This window comes from Camelina sativa, chromosome 1, assembly GCF_030686135.1.
Source record: "Camelina sativa cultivar CO46 ecotype springtype chromosome 1, ASM3068613v1".
In the NCBI taxonomy this organism is placed as follows: Eukaryota; Viridiplantae; Streptophyta; class Magnoliopsida; order Brassicales; family Brassicaceae; genus Camelina; species Camelina sativa.
Window position 1 is genome coordinate 606,510 of NC_141880.1, and position 13,097 is coordinate 619,606.

At 35.3% G+C, this 13,097-nt stretch overlaps 3 protein-coding genes and 1 pseudogene across 11 annotated transcripts; 1 reads left to right on the top strand and 3 right to left on the bottom strand.

The window, feature by feature from the left end:
* Positions 1-446: 446 nt before the first annotated feature.
* LOC104703038 (protein DMP5 pseudogene) lies at positions 447-1,358 on the top strand (annotated as a pseudogene).
* A 322-nt stretch (positions 1,359-1,680) lies between these two features.
* Positions 1,681-3,730, bottom strand: LOC104766967 (protein trichome birefringence-like 20). Its single transcript, XM_087508169.1, has 3 exons — positions 3,011-3,730; positions 2,098-2,582; positions 1,681-1,966 (listed from the first exon to the last, which is right to left on the bottom strand). The coding sequence occupies exons 1-3, from the start codon at positions 3,188-3,190 to the stop codon at positions 1,681-1,683; spliced, it is 951 nt and encodes a 316-aa protein (XP_087364295.1). The 5' UTR covers positions 3,191-3,730.
* A 221-nt stretch (positions 3,731-3,951) lies between these two features.
* LOC104767843 (putative inactive ATP-dependent zinc metalloprotease FTSHI 3, chloroplastic) lies at positions 3,952-6,501 on the bottom strand. The gene is made up of 4 exons (XM_010492029.2): positions 5,175-6,501; positions 4,763-5,086; positions 4,395-4,695; positions 3,952-4,264 (listed from the first exon to the last, which is right to left on the bottom strand). The coding sequence occupies exons 1-4, from the start codon at positions 6,204-6,206 to the stop codon at positions 4,065-4,067; spliced, it is 1,857 nt and encodes a 618-aa protein (XP_010490331.1). The 5' UTR covers positions 6,207-6,501; the 3' UTR covers positions 3,952-4,064.
* Positions 6,502-8,416: 1,915 nt separating this feature from the next.
* On the bottom strand, positions 8,417-10,349 carry LOC147949419 (uncharacterized). Of its 9 annotated transcripts, none has more exons than XR_015595826.1 (6): positions 10,189-10,260; positions 10,017-10,086; positions 9,385-9,573; positions 8,909-8,971; positions 8,763-8,815; positions 8,417-8,645 (listed from the first exon to the last, which is right to left on the bottom strand). XR_015595826.1 is itself a non-coding variant. In XM_087509020.1 (6 exons), the coding sequence occupies exons 1-5, from the start codon at positions 10,219-10,221 to the stop codon at positions 8,773-8,775; spliced, it is 306 nt and encodes a 101-aa protein (XP_087365146.1). In that variant the 5' UTR covers positions 10,222-10,349; the 3' UTR covers positions 8,417-8,645; positions 8,763-8,772. The 9 variants fall into 9 exon arrangements, 3 of the variants coding, with proteins under 3 accessions (XP_087365146.1, XP_087365154.1, XP_087365157.1); XR_015595880.1 differs by having other exon boundaries at positions 10,185-10,257; XR_015595984.1 differs by having other exon boundaries at positions 9,385-9,481; positions 10,185-10,246.
* Between the last annotated feature and the right edge of the window lie 2,748 nt (positions 10,350-13,097).

Genomic DNA, 13,097 nt, shown 5'->3' on the forward strand with positions numbered 1-13,097 from the left:
TTTACAGCCCAAAAGGCCGAAATCTTTCTATAAATATTTTTTTCGACAAATATGATTTTATTTATTAAAGATAATGACTTTAATTATGGTTTTTATTTTTGACATGGATCTTTAAAGATTTTATCGATGAAAAGAAGAATTTTTTTACTATTTTAGATTTAGGTTATAATTTTTAGTTGTAGAAATTAGTATTTATGGTTTTGGGTTTAGTTTGAACGTTGACTTCTAGTTTTAGTTTTGTGATGTTTGAAAAGAAAAAAAACTCCATATTTTAGTAGTAATTTTTAAAAATGTAGAATGTCCATCGTATAAGTTAAGTACTCCGATCCAACCTAGAGAGTTTAATTAAATAAACAAACAAACCCATTTATGCGTAAACTTAGTTATGATATTAGACATATATATATGTCTTAGCATGGAGTATAAAACAACATCACCAATATCAATAATACAAACTATTAATTAGAAAGATGTCGTCTTCCCTTCGGCTAAGAAACGCAAACACTCCGGCTCCGGAGCTCGACGAGTTTTCCGATCAGCCATCGTCAGAAACACGGATGCTCAAAAGACAGATGTCAGTGTCTCAGCGAGCTATGTCAAACACGCTGACGTCAGCAGCAAATCTCTCAAACCTACTCCCAACGGGAACACTCCTCGCGTTTCAACTCCTAACGCCGGTTTTCACTTCAAACGGCGTTTGCGACCACGCAACGCGCTCCCTAACCGCCGTTCTCCTCTACCTCTTAGCCGCGTCTTGCTTCGTCAGCTCCTTCACCGATAGCGTCAAAGCCCACGACGGAACTACCTACTTCGGTTTCGTGACGTTCAAAGGCATGTGGGTCGTTGACTATCCTGACCCGTCCGGTTTTGGTTTACCCGATTTATCCAAGTACCGGATGCGTGTCGTTGATTGGATCCACGCCACGTTGTCGGTTTTAGTGTTTGGAGCGGTTGCGTTGAGAGATAAGTATGTAACGGACTGCTTTTGTCCGTCCCCGGAGGCAGAGACGAAACATGTCCTGGACATTGTTCCGGTGGGTGTTGGGGTTATGTGTAGCTTATTGTTTATGGTTTTTCCAACAAGACGTCACGGCATTGGGTATCTTGTTACCGGAAATGTTGATCGCCGGTGATTTACATAAACAAACAATAAACGGTAGCGTTTCATGGTGGGTTGATTATCTTCGTTTGTTTTATTGTTTGTTTGTTTGTTTGTAATTGATACGTTATGAATACTATTCTTTTAATTAATGTGAAGTAATAAATATTTTCTAGCTGTTGAAAATTAAATAAGCAAAAGGTCTCATATATGTTACAAAATATTATAAATGTATATTATCGATATCGTTTTCGATCGTCATATATAATGCACGATGTTAGGAGAAATTTTAAATATATATCATAAAAACCATTATATTACCGTTGTGTCAAATACGTCTTAATAAATTAGTTTCCTAGTTCATACGTGAATTCTAAATAATTGCATGGACCTCTTGATGTAAACACACATGAATTTGAATATATACGTTTGACTTGTTACGTGAAAACGTTGGCTGACTTCTAGAATGAGAATACTACATTTCCACCTTTATAACTTTTGTTATAACTTTACGTAAGTCGTAACCAAACAGACATATAACTTTTGTTGAGAAAATTTAGATTCTTTCTATTTTAATCTCGTTAAATATCTGTTTTCAACATATCTAGTAAAAAATCGTTCCATGAATCAATTGGACCTGGTAGACACCAATGTACACAATCATTATATAATACAACTTTATCTTCCGGTTTATGTCCAAATCTGCTCGGATGTCCATCTGGTCTTAACAGCATCACTTGTGTTACATCTAGTAATCTCAAATTTAATCCTTCGTTTATGTTTTTGTCTCTTTTCGCAATGCGAAATTCATCGAGTTGAATGTTGTGTGTCTCTAGATTCATACCTTCTAACTCTGTCTCATTGCTCCTAAACTCAAAGAAACCCAAATATACGTTTCTGTTAGGAGGTGACGAATGAAAAACTCACAGTAAACCACTAAATTCCTAATTCTCAATGTAGAAGAAATAATTTTTAAAAATGTTGGATGAACAATGTACCTATAGGGTCGCGTTTTCAAGCAATTTCCACCTTTATCCCATTCTCCATCTTCGAAATGTGAAGGTGCAAATGTCCTTAGAAACACTTCTCCTTTAAAATTCTCTAATCCAAGAATGGTCTTAAATGTTGTTCTCAATGCTCTTCTATACGCAAAATGTGCCCCGACATTTCTAACGCCGGGAATGTAACAATACAAGCATCCTATCCGTTTTTGTTTGTCGAAAAGGAAGAGTGGTCGGAAAAACCACTGTCCAGAGGAGATGATGATGTAATCGAACTCAACGATTTGGGAAGCCCAAGAAGGGTCAGGTTCGTCGAGGTAGAGATTGTAAAATGAATTAGGACCTGCCGGGCCAGTTTCGGTTTCTTCGGAGCGAACCAAATGGGTTGTCCAAAATGTGGCAATCGTGAAGTTGTAGGTTTTGTATCTCCATCTTTGGAAATTAAAGTCTTGTTGTCGTGAGTCATCCTCGGGATCTTCCACCTGAAGTTAATATTTTAATTAAGGTGACTTTAATTTGAAAGTATGTAAATAAACTAACATAATTTGCATCGAGTTATTAAATTTGGTAATTGTACGTTTACTCATGTTCAAAATATTGCACCGGTGTTGATGACCATGCGAAACTTTAAAAATCTTAGATCACAAATTAATAAAAAACAACACGCTAATATTTTTAATAACAAAGCTGCCGAATTTGCGTTTTTAAGCTAACGTGCGGTTAGAAGTTAGACTCTATATATAGCATTACGTTTGTATCGAATAAATATGTTTTGAATGTTAATTTAGCACAATAAGATGACTCATAACCCTATTTATTTTTTAAAACTTTATTAATCAAGTTAAGCGACAAAATGAAGTTATATTTATTTTAATTAGAATAAGCATATATATGAGAGAAAGGTACCTACCCGAGAGAGTAGGCAGATCAAAGACTGAACGTGGTTTCTGCTAACGGAGTCACCAACAAACGCCAAGTTTTTTCCTCTAACTACCTCGAGAAACTCGTAAGGATCAAACAAAGGGAGATCACACTCTTTTGGTTTCCATCTCCATTTCATGAAACCTAAATCAGGTCTTCCATACTTCATGCAGTTTTGGTGTTCGTGTATCGCCCTGCATGTCGTGTTTGTGTAGTACGGTGCTTCAGGGTTTGGGATCCACTCGCCCGAGAATATATCGCATTTCCCTTTTCTCTTTTTCCGGCGGTGCTCTTTCTTAGGAGTTTCTTGATACGATGAGATGGAATGATTGATATGCAAAGATGATGATGGCTTGGGGTGATCAATATTATACGTGTCGTCATAATCATTATCAACGATGATGGTTCTGATGATGACGATGTGTTATGATGATCTGAAGATGATGTGTTATGATGATCTGATGATGATGAATAATAGAGAGGATAACCAAAAAGGAGATAAAGGAGTACTGGAGCAATTGCAAGTAGAATAAGAGGCAAAATTACTAGTCCTATTCGTACCTTTGTCGTGTGAAGTTCCATCTCGTTATTCCGAGAAGAACCATTTTAAAAAAGAAATGAATAATAAGAAATATTTTTAGAAATTTTCTATTTTTATTTCTAATGGATGAGAGAGATGCTAGGAATAATTTATACTCTTGGATTAGCATCAAACAAGGTTAACTAATGGGTACTTACTAAAATATGTAATGTAGCCACAATGTTTAAGTGCTACTGTAAACAAGTTATTGTACACTACACATTTTTTATGAGTTCAAGTAATAATACTCAACGTGAACGGTTTGATCCACGTTAAGAAAAAGAGGTTATTCACTTATTTGCCTTTATTTCACGTATAATTTATTGTCAAATTGGTCTGTTTGTAAACTATTTCCGGAAAAGGAATTAAAGCAATATAGACATACATTGTAAACAGAGATCAGAACACATGAAAGAAACGTACATTTCCAAAAATTTCAGATACAAAATAACCTTCGTTTGGTTTAGCTGAGACTTTGATAACCTAACGGTCCTTGTAAACCGTCTTGATCTGGTCCGTTCCTTCTAGCCAAAGATGGCATCCATGGGAACAGCTTGCTCAGCTCATTTCCTAATGTCCTTGACCTCACTTCCTTATCATTTATCCCATATTTCGCCCTCTCTATCGCTTCCATTATATCTTCCCGTGCCACCGCTTCCCCGCCTGATGAAACAATCAAGAAAATGCTAATGCAGGTTAAACCAAAAGATCAGATATTCAAACCCGGGAAGCAACCAGATGTGGATATTTATTTAAATCAGAAAGGGCTGATAAGATCACTTAAATGTCTAACCTCTACGAGCAGCAAGCAATGCAGCTTCATTGACAATATTGGCCAGATCAGCACCTACGAATCCGGGAGTTAGAGAAGCAACTAAATCACATATGAGAAACGCATCTTCTTCTAGAGGGACGTCTCTCAGATGCACAGCCAAGATTTTCCTACGGCCTTCTTGGTCTGGTTCTGCAACCACAACTTTTCTAGAGAACCTTCCGGGCCGACAAAGAGCTGGGTCTAACGCTTCCGGTCTGTTCGTTGCTGCAATTACAATGACTCTTGTGTCTGACTCGAATCCATCCATCTCAGTAAGCAACTAGAAAAGAAATATATCAGCAAAGGCAACTACCAGACAAGAAGGTTTCTAAAGGTCGCTTCTTTACCTGGTTTAGTGTCTGGTCACGTTCATCGTTGAAACTCCTACCACGTTTTCCTCCAACCGCATCAAGCTCATCAATAAATATTATGGAAGGTGAGTTTTTCCTGGCTGCATTAAAAAGATCTCTGATCCGTGCTGCGCCTCTTCCAACAAACAATTCAACGAACTCACTAGCAGAAACAGAGAAAAATGGAACTCCTGCCTCTCCAGCAACAGCCCGAGCCAACAAGGTCTTACCGGTCCCTGGTGGACCGACCAAAAGCACACCTCTAGGTAATCTTGCTCCGAGTTTTTTGTAGTTTATACTTCCTTGAAGACATGACACTATCTACAAAAAAAAAAAAGACACCAGAAGCCATCAAGATTGTACAAAAACTCAAATCTAAAAACATAGAAATTACAAAACATTTTTTTACCTCCACGAGCTCGTCTTTAGCAGAATCAACACCCTCAACATCATCGAAACCAACCGTGGGATTTTTAGACCGGCGTTTTTTCGCAGGGCTGTTAGATGCTGAGAGTTGCCGATAAAGAAGCCACATAAGAGGTGTTAAAGGAATCCACAGAGATATTATTGTTATCAAAGTAGTTCTCATTGACATCAATGCAGATTGAGGAGCTGAACTATAAGTAATCCCTTTATCCCTCATTAAACTAAGAAGAAACTTCTCATCATGATCGACTTTTCTTGTCACATACTTCCACACAGGAGATAAAGCTCGAACCTTTCGAGCCGTAACCTCTCTCGTAACAGCTTCCGTCACAGTATCCCCTGTGCCGGCATCATCAGTTTGGATTGCAGATTCTTCTAAAGTTTCAGACTTGTGAACATCTTCTTTAACAGCCTCAACATTCTCATTAGTGTTGTAATAGATTCGACGAGATCCTTCTTCAAGCAAAACCTTTGAAACAGAACCACCTCGAAGATTCGTAACGAAATCAGAGTAAGGGACAGTAGATGGAGACGGAACAGCGGTTAACCTCAAGAACAAATAACACAGTCCAAAGATCACAGCCACACCAGTAGATAAGATCACTCTTTTGAGATTCTTTTTCAAAAAGAATCGAAGATCCTCCATTGATGCTCTGAAATCGACCCTCCCAAGTCTCATGCTCACTAATCGTAACCTAGGTCGAAGCCTAAGAGAAAATCTTCTTTTCTTCCTTTTGCTTCTACCATCTTCCGTATCTCCGTAATCACTACCGCTCATAAGTCGCTTAATCTCACTATTACAAGTAAACCCATTTCGAGAATCGCCGCCATGAAACCTAACCCCTAGTCTAGATTCACCAAACCCACCAAGTCTCCTGTAACTAATAGACGATTGGTTCGTCGTCGCTCTAGCGACACAAACATTAAGCTCCCTACTCCTCGAAGACACCTTTCCAATAGAATTACCTCCTTTGAATAGAAAACGATTGCTACAAAGAACATTGAAAGTAGCCATGGACGATCTTTCCTAGAATCCGAATCATGCGTTGTTCATATTTATTTGGCCAATAAAAGCAAATAGAAACCGTAAGAATTTTACATAAGAAGGGAAGACGAACAGGTCATGCTCGTGAAAAGATGGGAAAAGCTTTCGTCTTCAAGCTGATGATGATGATGATGATGGTTCAATTGAAAGGATAAGAAGAGTTTGCAAAAAGCTCTCAAATCCTCTTAAACAATTTTGACTCTCTGACAGAACTGATTTTTTTTTTTTGGTTTTGATCTTACGCTTTTGTCTTGCTGATAAAAAAAAAAATGACTGGCCAGTGACCCATTAAAATCGAGTCATGGGCCTTTAGCTATTGGGTTGTGTTCCATTTTGGGCTGATTAATGAATATAATAATGTTAATAAGAATATCTATTCCACAATTTTTTTAGGGAAAACGTCCTATTTCTCCCTCGGAACTATCATATCGTATTAGATCCACACCGAACTTTGACCTCGTTCTATAGCTCCTTCGAACTTAAGTCGTCCACCTATTTCTACCCGAATCCATAGTTCTATTGCTATTTTCTCTTCGGATTAAAACTTCTCATCTAATTCTCCATAAATTTGGTTTATACGGTTTATAATTGGTTTAATATTTGCTTAACTAACTAATAAATCCTATTAACCGGATTAAATCTTATTTCAACCCGATTTTAAAATTAAACCCATCAAACCGGATGAAGAAAGCTGAAAATTTAACCACAAAAAAATAAAGCTTAAAAACAATTGAGAAACCTTTGCATAAAACTCATTAATCTCTCGTCAGCCAAGGTAGACTAATCCTTTGGATTTTGAATTGAGGATTTCGATTATGTGGGTTATTAGATAGAAGAAGACTGGGGAAAAACTTTTGGGTCTTGTGGCAAATTGGCAATGATGTGATTTTAGCATAAAGTTTGCTGTTTTGAGAAGAAGATGGGATCTGGGCGGAGCAAATCATGTTGTGGCTCGTCTGTGGTGAGAGGAGATGATGATATCGATGTGGCTTAATCTCCTCTGTCGTCTTCTAGTGGTGGTGAAGCGGAGAAGATCAAAGAGTCTTTGTGTGGTCTTCACTCTTCTTGTCTTCACGACAATGACGATGATAATAATGATGACCAGGTCTGGGTTTTTTTTTTAATGTAGTTTCGATTGTTTTATGGAATTAGGTCAAAATCATGAGTCTTGATTTCTTTAGGTGTGTAATGGATGGATAAGGAATGGTCATGGAAGTGATTCACGGCGTAGAATGGAATCAAGGAATCAAAGAGATGATTCAAATTGCTATGAAAATTGACCGATGAACAAAAATCTTAAAATTTGCCCAGAAAAAAAAAATCTGAAAACGAAAGACGTGGGTAACATCGACGACACTAGATTGGTTCATCCTTATCGACAGATTATCAAATCTCAATTGAAATGATTTTTGGTTAATTGCAATGATTTTCCAATGTACTTTTGTAATTTTGAAATCAAAATTCACAAAATAGTAATTTTTTTTTAGTTTCAAAAACCGGGTGAAGAAAAATATGTTAGACATATTGTTTACGGGTCGGGTCAAATTTTTAATGTTGTCTGGTTTGAAAAATTGGTTACATACCAGATTTGTGTCGGTTTGTTAGTAAACCGTTTAAACCAAAAAAATTGGAGAAATAGCAATAGAATTACGAATTCGGGTAGAAATAGGTGGACGACTTAAGCTCGAAGGAGCTATAGAACAAGGTCAAAGTTCGGTGTGGATTTAATACGATATGATAGTTCCGAGGGGGAAATAGGACGTTTTCCCATTTTTTTACCATTTTGAAAGTAATATTTTTTCCTTTACATTCATCTACATTCTTCAAAAAATAAGAAACAATAGAACAAAAATGTTCCTTCCAAAATTGAACAAAAAAAAGAACAAATATTCAAATTCTTTTTTTATTTTAAAATAAATAAAAAATATGTTTATTAATAAAATTTCAATTTTTTTAATATAAAAACTTTCATATTTTCACAATGTATTGACAAAAAAAATATTTTTGATAGGAATTTTATGCTAAACTAATCTTAAGGCTCTATTTGAAAAAAATTATTATATATACATTAGAATAATATTAGTATTACAATTGAAATTAAATTTATTTAATATTTAATATATTTTAAAAACATTTTTATTGTTTGGTTACCATTTACTATTTTGTTCATTCTCTGCAAATTTTTTTTTTCTTCCTCAAAAACTGTTTATTCCATTCTGCATTGTTCTTTTTATTCCTTTTTTTTGTTTTTCTAATAGTTACCAGTAGAAGCCGACATGTTATGAATCAAAAAACCTAAGCCTCCAAAATAACCCAAAATTGTAAACATTAGGATTTTCCAAGGGACGCCAAAAGATCAGACACCCACTTTCTCTCTTCCTCGAATGATTCTTTTTTCTTTTTGATTTGCTGAAAAAAAAAAAAAAACAAGATGAGATGAAGAAGATTAAACAATACTAATAGCCAATGATCACAACCACATTGACACATTGTCATTCAAGTGTTTCTTAGTAGTAAAGTTTTTACCTTCTGCCGCTTATCCACAAGTTCCGATGCAAGTTCGCGAAACAAGAAATGAACTTTGATACCAAAAGAATCCACAAAACAAATTAAATTCAACTCGTCCGTTAAGAAAAATTAAAGGGGAATAAGAAAATATCATATCAGCATACCTGAGCCATATCCAAGAGTTACGCCTACATCTCGAGTAAATAACCACACGACAAATGGCATTTCTGATATTTTTTTGAGTGAGATTATATTTTAACTAGTTTTAATCCCGTCCTACGTACGGACAGGAGGTATAGAGTTTGTAGTATTATAATTAAGCTTATCCTGAATAAAATAATTAAAAAATAATATTGTATTTAAATATAGTTATAACTTATAATAAGTATAGTAAATTCAGATAAAATATTTTGTACCAATTCAACAAAATAGGTTGAGCATGATATGTGTGAGGGAGAAATTGAAAATGTTTAAATATAAATTTAGTGTAGCCTTTTAAAAAAGGGAAGAATGAATTAGAACAACAATGACACTAAAATTACTCGATATAGGGGAATTCATATACATACAAAAAAATCTAACTCTATGATAGAAACAAAAAAATCTGCACCAACAATAAATAAGTAATAGAATCACCAACCTAGGATTTGTTTTCAATTTAACACCGTTGCTTAGTCGAAGTAAAATATCTTCCTTCATAGATGTCACGGCTACAATGTCTTGAGAGAAAGCAAAATCTTGCATGATAAATAATTGTATATGGAGGTTGAAGCACCATTCCTTTTTGCAGTGCTTTTTGTAAGAAAACTAATGAAGTACTGAAAAAAGTCTAGAGAAAGTAATTCAAAATCAGATACACAAAGCCAAATAGAAGTCGTTTAGCATTTTTAAATTGCATAAAAATAGTGGTTATTAATTAAGGATATGGAGATCGTGGGGTATGGAGTCATGGGCAAGAGGAAGAAAGAAAAAAAATGTGGAGAAAGGAGTAGTTGCAGTGTCGAGTGTTTTTTTGTTTATTATTATTTTTCTTGTTTTCTGTTATTTTTTCTAAAAATTGATTTTTGTTCGCTGATGTGTAACAGTATATTGGTACACTGACTTGTGATTTATAAGATAAAAGATAAAGCAACGGAATCAGGGAACGAGTGAGAGAAGTTACAAGTTTACACGTTTACATATCACGAATGAGGGAGTATATATTTTATACACACGAAGCCAGCGAATTAGATGGATTTATTTGCAGTCGGGATTAGGGAACGAGTACCGTACCTTCGTTGCTACAGGTCGTTGAAGAGAAACTGCGGCTAGAACCACCGACGGGTCTCGATTGCCGTTGTAACTACGCGATTCCCCAATCGAAAAAGAGATTAGAGAAACTGCGGCGAGATTCAATCGCAAAAATAAGAAAGAACGAAAATGATAGATTTTACGATGTACCTACCTGGGCGAAGACGGATCTCAGAGTCGGCGACATGATCGGGGAATTAGGGGGTTTGGTATTCTTCGTTTCATCGGAAGGGGAACACTATTTTGTTTATATATATGTATATCCATCCGATAATGGGCCTGGGCCTTTACTTTTCTTTACTGTCGGGCTCAAGCCCACCTCTGCGTTTTCTCTTTCGGTTGTCGGTTTTGTTAACATTGGACCGTTTTGATTCGGGTTTTCCAATGGTTTAGCGGCTTATCTCGGTCGCAAAAAAAAAAAAAAAACACACACACACATGTAATTTACCGATACCGATTTTTACTAGTACTAAACTACTAATTGAAATTCCTCACGCTTCCGCCTTAACTGCAAAAACAAGATGGGGATGGGGATGGGGATGGGGATGACGATAAAATAAATTAGCGAGGGGCTACTACTTGATTTTGTATTTTCAGAATTAGATTTTGTAATTTTTTTTCATTACCACTTCCTCCTCCAAGTCATCTTCAGCACACAAGTAGTCTCGCAAACGACGACCTAGACACAAAACAATTCAATAGTCTCATTAATTTATCAACTAAATAATCCATGAAGAAATTTAGGGAATCAAATCTTTCTCTCTCTATCACTCTCTCCATACCTAAGGGAGATCCCATAGACACTCCTACACTTCCATATACGAGCCAAGAGGCCAAACTTTGCTTCTTTATGTCAAAAAACGTAATCAATTTCCGGAGGCGGATGCGAGGGAAATCGCTTCCTTTCAAAAAAAAAAAAAACATTTGGAAACGCGATTTTTTTAGGATGAATTAGCCCAATAACCAAAACAAAAAAACTATAGTAAAAAATAACACTATATTCAAAAAAAATTAGAATATTAGGATGAGCGTAGTGTAAAATTACCAATTTAGTATTTTTAGGTGGTGGAGGATAGTGGTGGTTGTTGGTCGGCGGCGGTGGCCGGAAAAGGTAGCCGGACAAGTTGGTCGGAGGTGGTTCTCGGAGGTGGCGGCCGGAGTTTGCCGGAAAATATCGCCGGAAATCGCCGGAAAAGATCGCCGGACGAGGAAAACTATACCCTAAAAGATTGTACATTGGAAACCCAAGTGGTGATGGTGATAAAGAGGTGAAGGTGGTCACCGGCGGTGGTTGCCGGAGGTGATAACGGTGGTCGGTGGTTGGAGAGTGGTGGTGGTGGTGAGATGATGGTGGTGAGGGCTGGAGATAGGGTAATGAAGGGGTAAAAATTGGCATTATACATATAATATAGGGTATATAATAAATACATGGTTAGTGTAGTTAGTTTGTAAATTATAGTATTTTTTTGGCTATACAACCCAATTTCCCATTTTTTTATTAAGAGAGATCCAGCGAATTAGATGGATTTATTTACAGTCGGGATCAGGGAACGAGTATCGTACCATTGTTGCTACGGGTCGATGAAGAGAAATTGCGGCTAGAACCACCCAATTTCCGTTGTACCTGCGCGATTCGCCTATCGAAGAAAGAGAGATTAGTGAAATTGCAGCGAGATTCAATTCGCAGAAAGAAAGAAGAAAAAAAGAGCGGATTCGATGATTTCATGATGTACCTGCACAAAGACGAATCTCAGATTCGGCGACATGATCGGGGGAATTAGGGTTTGGTATTCTTCGTTTATCAGAAAAGGAGCACTATATTTGTCCCGTATTTGATCACAAATAATAAATAACTAATTATTAATTACTAGTAGTATTTTGTCCCGTGCTTATGCACGGAATTATTATTTGTGATCAAATAATAATAATATATAACTACTTATCAATTTGTGAGAAAGTAATATATTATTTCAATTATGAGATGGTCTCAAAATTTCCCAACCTAAACGTAATACACATTTGTTTCATGTTCATTAATATTAATAGATGATCAATACTTTGTATATGCCAAAAAAGTTAGCAAATATATAAACATTAAGCATTTAAAAATAGAAAAATTCAATTTGATCGTGAGAATTTAAACATAACAGAATTGTATTAACATTAGAAAAGAAAAAAAAATATGATAAAGGATAACCATAAACGTACATTTGTTGTTGATCTTGAATTGACTGTATAGCACTCCCTTTAACAGAAGACATTGTAAAGAATGATAGTTAGATAAATGTGAAAAAATAACAATCATCAAATTAGTACATCTTTATGTGCAATGAATTTTGTTATAATATTTACATGAATAAAAAAAAATCGTAGAGGCGAAGGTAGTACATTATATGAGCTATCATTATATAATTTTCTGGAATCTCTCTTTAAAACCAAAATTAATTGTTTTTGTATCTCAATTCCCCTTCTCACCAACAATCAGGATCTTCCAACTGAATATATAAAAATCATAATTAATATAAGTTGAAGATAAATTCTATGAATATGAACAAAAGTTTAAACATTTACCTCTCTCAAAATGGTAACTGTAGTTTAGATGAGACATCTGGAAAAAAAAGAATTGAGAGGAGAGGAATACACAGGAGATGTAGTTTAGATGATCAACAAAAAACAATGGAAAAAAGATGATTAGAGATAAAATAAACTGAATTATGATTCAAATATAAGTGGAATCAGTTGTAAAATCACCTTGAACATTGAGATATTAGGGGGAGAAATATCAGCAGGTTTTTTTTCCTTTTCTTTCTTTTGCCCGACTATTTTTTTTTTATTTGTGTAATAAATATTTTATTTGTTTAAATTAGAAAAAAAACTAAAATTTGATGTGACAAGATTTAGTTGGCTAGATGACTTGTGATTTATAGTATAAAATATTACTTTAAGTTTTTTAAAAGTAGCCAAAATTGGATTAAGAGTAATGATTCAGCAAAATTAGAAACATCAAACCAAAAAAAAACATTTCATATCTGCTTTGAGCATAGTATTCTTCAAAGTAAAATT

Coding starts and splice junctions, on each gene's coding strand:
- LOC104766967 (XM_087508169.1), bottom strand. CDS start 3,190: ATGAAGTATGGAAGACCTGATTTAGGTTTCATGAAATGGAGATGGAAA. Junction 2,583..3,010: donor TGATCTGCCTACTCTCTCGG/GTAGGTACCTTT, acceptor TATTAACTTCAG/GTGGAAGATCCCGAGGATGA. Junction 1,967..2,097: donor TTGAAAACGCGACCCTATAG/GTACATTGTTCA, acceptor CTTTGAGTTTAG/GAGCAATGAGACAGAGTTAG.
- LOC147949419 (XM_087509020.1), bottom strand. CDS start 10,221: ATGTCGCCGACTCTGAGATCCGTCTTCGCCCAG. Junction 9,482..10,016: donor AACGACCTGTAGCAACGAAG/GTACGGTACTCG, acceptor TTATCATGCAAG/ATTTTGCTTTCTCTCAAGAC. Junction 8,972..9,384: donor AAATTGAAAACAAATCCTAG/GTTGGTGATTCT, acceptor AAAAAATATCAG/AAATGCCATTTGTCGTGTGG.
- LOC104767843 (XM_010492029.2), bottom strand. CDS start 6,206: ATGGCTACTTTCAATGTTCTTTGTAGCAATCGTTTTCTATTCAAAGGA. Junction 5,087..5,174: donor CTAAAGACGAGCTCGTGGAG/GTAAAAAAATGT, acceptor TTTTTTTTGTAG/ATAGTGTCATGTCTTCAAGG. Junction 4,696..4,762: donor GTGACCAGACACTAAACCAG/GTAAAGAAGCGA, acceptor TTTCTTTTCTAG/TTGCTTACTGAGATGGATGG.